The sequence below is a fragment of the Sinocyclocheilus anshuiensis genome, unplaced genomic scaffold (genome assembly GCF_001515605.1).
Source record: "Sinocyclocheilus anshuiensis isolate Anshui unplaced genomic scaffold, SAMN03320099.WGS_v1.1 scaffold352, whole genome shotgun sequence".
NCBI lineage: Eukaryota > Metazoa > Chordata > Actinopteri > Cypriniformes > Cyprinidae > Sinocyclocheilus > Sinocyclocheilus anshuiensis.
Window position 1 is genome coordinate 736,169 of NW_015557093.1, and position 2,538 is coordinate 738,706.

Sequence of the window (2,538 nt, forward strand, 5' to 3'; positions counted from 1 at the left end):
TATATATGCACTGTATGTAAATATTTTTAAATAATTTTTAAATTTTTTGTTTTTACCACATAACAATTGAGTAAAAGGTCCAAACTAAAGTCTGTCCATATACCGTATAAGGGCTGTCATGATTCCTCGATTCATTTCGAGTACTCGATTTAAAAAAATACTTGATTGCATTTTGCCTATGTAAATGTAAGTAATTTTAAAGGCAATTTTTTTCACTTATTTTTATTACCACAAAAAAATGTATTATAATTATCCAATTACTCGATTAATTGCCAGAATTATTGACCAATTACTCAATTACCAAAATAATCGTTAGTGACAGCCCTACACCATATGTTTACTCTTGTTATTGAATTTCTCTTCTAAACTGTTTTTAGACAAAGAAGAAGTCCAGAGAAAGAGACAGAAGACTCTGCCAAACTTCCAGGACTACAGTGGAGCAGGAGGTGGAGCTGGGGGCATGTTTAGAGGAGGAGGGGGTGGTCCCACAGCAGGGGGTGGTCCCAGCGGAGGAGGAGGAGGAGGAGGTATATCAATATAGCATTAAACTTCACATAGCAGTACTTTGTTTTAATTAGAAGCCTGTAAATCCCACCATGCATAAAAGGTGAGGGGGTGGTCCCACAGCAGGGGGTGGTCCCAGCGGAGGAGGAGGAGGAGGTATATCAATATAGCATTAAACTTCACATAGCAGTACTTTGTTTTAATTAGAAGCCTGTAAATCCCACCATGCATAAAAGGTCAGTGATGTTAGCTAAACATTCTTTTGTCGTCTAGGACATTACTTCCAGGGATATCAAACCTATAACAATTACGGGTCTGGATACAACTTCTCCTCAGGCATGGGAGGAGGCGGGAACACCATCAAGCATGGTGGGTGTCCAAGCTGTCAATCAAGCTGCTATCATCACAGCAGTTTGGACTGTATAGTCACACATACTACTATTATTTTACTATCCATATTACTATCCATTAAGGTAATTTATTCCAGAATTTTTGGCTGTCATTACTTGAGTCAGCAGTTTCACATGAGCCATCAGAAATCATTTAAATATGCTGATTCGGTGTTGAAGAAGCATTTCTTATTATAAATGTTAAACATGGTTGTGGCTCTTATTTTTTGTGGAAACCGTGAACATAATATCATTTTGCTCTTCAGCAAAGCCAGTTTCTCAGTTTTCCTTCATCTTATAGCGTATCAAGAACCAGTGGAAGACAGTGATGAGGACAGTGACAGTGGTACCGATGATGATCCGACAGCAGGTGGGGCGGTGCGAATCTGTGCCCAGCCTGAACCTGTCAGTTTGAGAGTGGCAAGTGAGGACACAGATCCTACAGAAGATCTGGGGTTAAACACCACAGGTTAGACTTTATTTGAAACTTGCGGTACATTCACACCGGGTGTCAGCGTCGACGCTTGATGGAGGGCGTTTCTGAAGCTTGGTGCTGACGCGACCGTCATAGTGACAACAGCCAATCACATTAGTTTTCTGGTGTTGCACGAACGTGATTGGCTAGCGTCTGCACCAGGGCATTTGCATAAGGCGATCTGATTGGCTGACGCGTCAAGTGTTGGCACTTGAAAAGTTGAAAAGTTTTCAACTTCTGCCTCAAGCAACGGACCCAACGCGACGCGACGGACCCACAATTCATTTCGGCAACGCATGACGTCACTCCATTCAAAGTAAATGAGAGTAGTGATGGGAAGTTCGGATCATTTTACTGACTCGGACCTTTAAGTCTCGTTCAGCAAAATGAACAAATCTTTTTTCGAGTCATTTCGTTCATTTTAGCAAAATATAATTAAAATGTTACGTGTTACTTCCCTAACACGTCTACTACTTACGCAAACGTTGATCACACTACAAACAATACAAAACTGCTATAAGAAACAGAAAAGATTAATTCATTGTTTACTTGGGTCTTCAGTCTATGATTAGCTCACCTCACCTCTTATCTGACAAGTCTTCGATTTGAGTCGTTCATTCATCACGTGACAGTCCCATAAACTTAACCAATGCAGTCTGAGCTGGAAAGAGAATTGATTAGTTCATCTCTCGAGTCTTCAGGTTTGAGTCGTTCGTTCATGACGTGACAGCCCCATAAGCTTTAACCAATGCAGTCTGAGCCAGAAAGAGATTTGATTAGTTCATCTCTCGAGTCTTTCGAATCATTCGTTCTTTTGTCACGTGACGTGACAGCATTGGATAGAGAAATTAGTTAATTTACAAGCTTCCTTACAAACGGGTGCATAGTTATTATTATTATTATTATTACCATCATTATTATAATTATTATTTACTCTTACAGTTACATGATGTGTTTCTGGTCTCAAATTGTAGCTTTTTACTTCTTACAGTTTATAAATGTGTGAATTTCTGACATTATGGTTCTTTTCCATAACACTGAATGTTGTAAAAAAGGTAATAAAGAGTTGGATATTATTATTAAGTCTCTTTCCGGCTCAGAATGCATAGGTTAAGCTTATGGGGCTGTCACGTGATGAATGAACGACTCAAACCCGAAGACTCGAGAGAT

The 2,538-nt window shown here is 39.6% G+C and overlaps 1 protein-coding gene across 1 annotated transcript in view; it reads left to right on the forward strand.

Annotated features, from left to right (window-relative positions):
• The window catches only part of nfkb1 (nuclear factor of kappa light polypeptide gene enhancer in B-cells 1), a 30,742-nt gene that overhangs the window by 17,273 nt on the left and 10,931 nt on the right, over positions 1-2,538 (forward strand). The window contains exons 12-14 of the mRNA XM_016472269.1: positions 378-527; positions 778-873; positions 1,195-1,362. Coding sequence (XP_016327755.1) covers positions 378-527; positions 778-873; positions 1,195-1,362 — 414 coding nt within the window. The remainder of the gene's footprint in view (positions 1-377; positions 528-777; positions 874-1,194; positions 1,363-2,538) is intronic.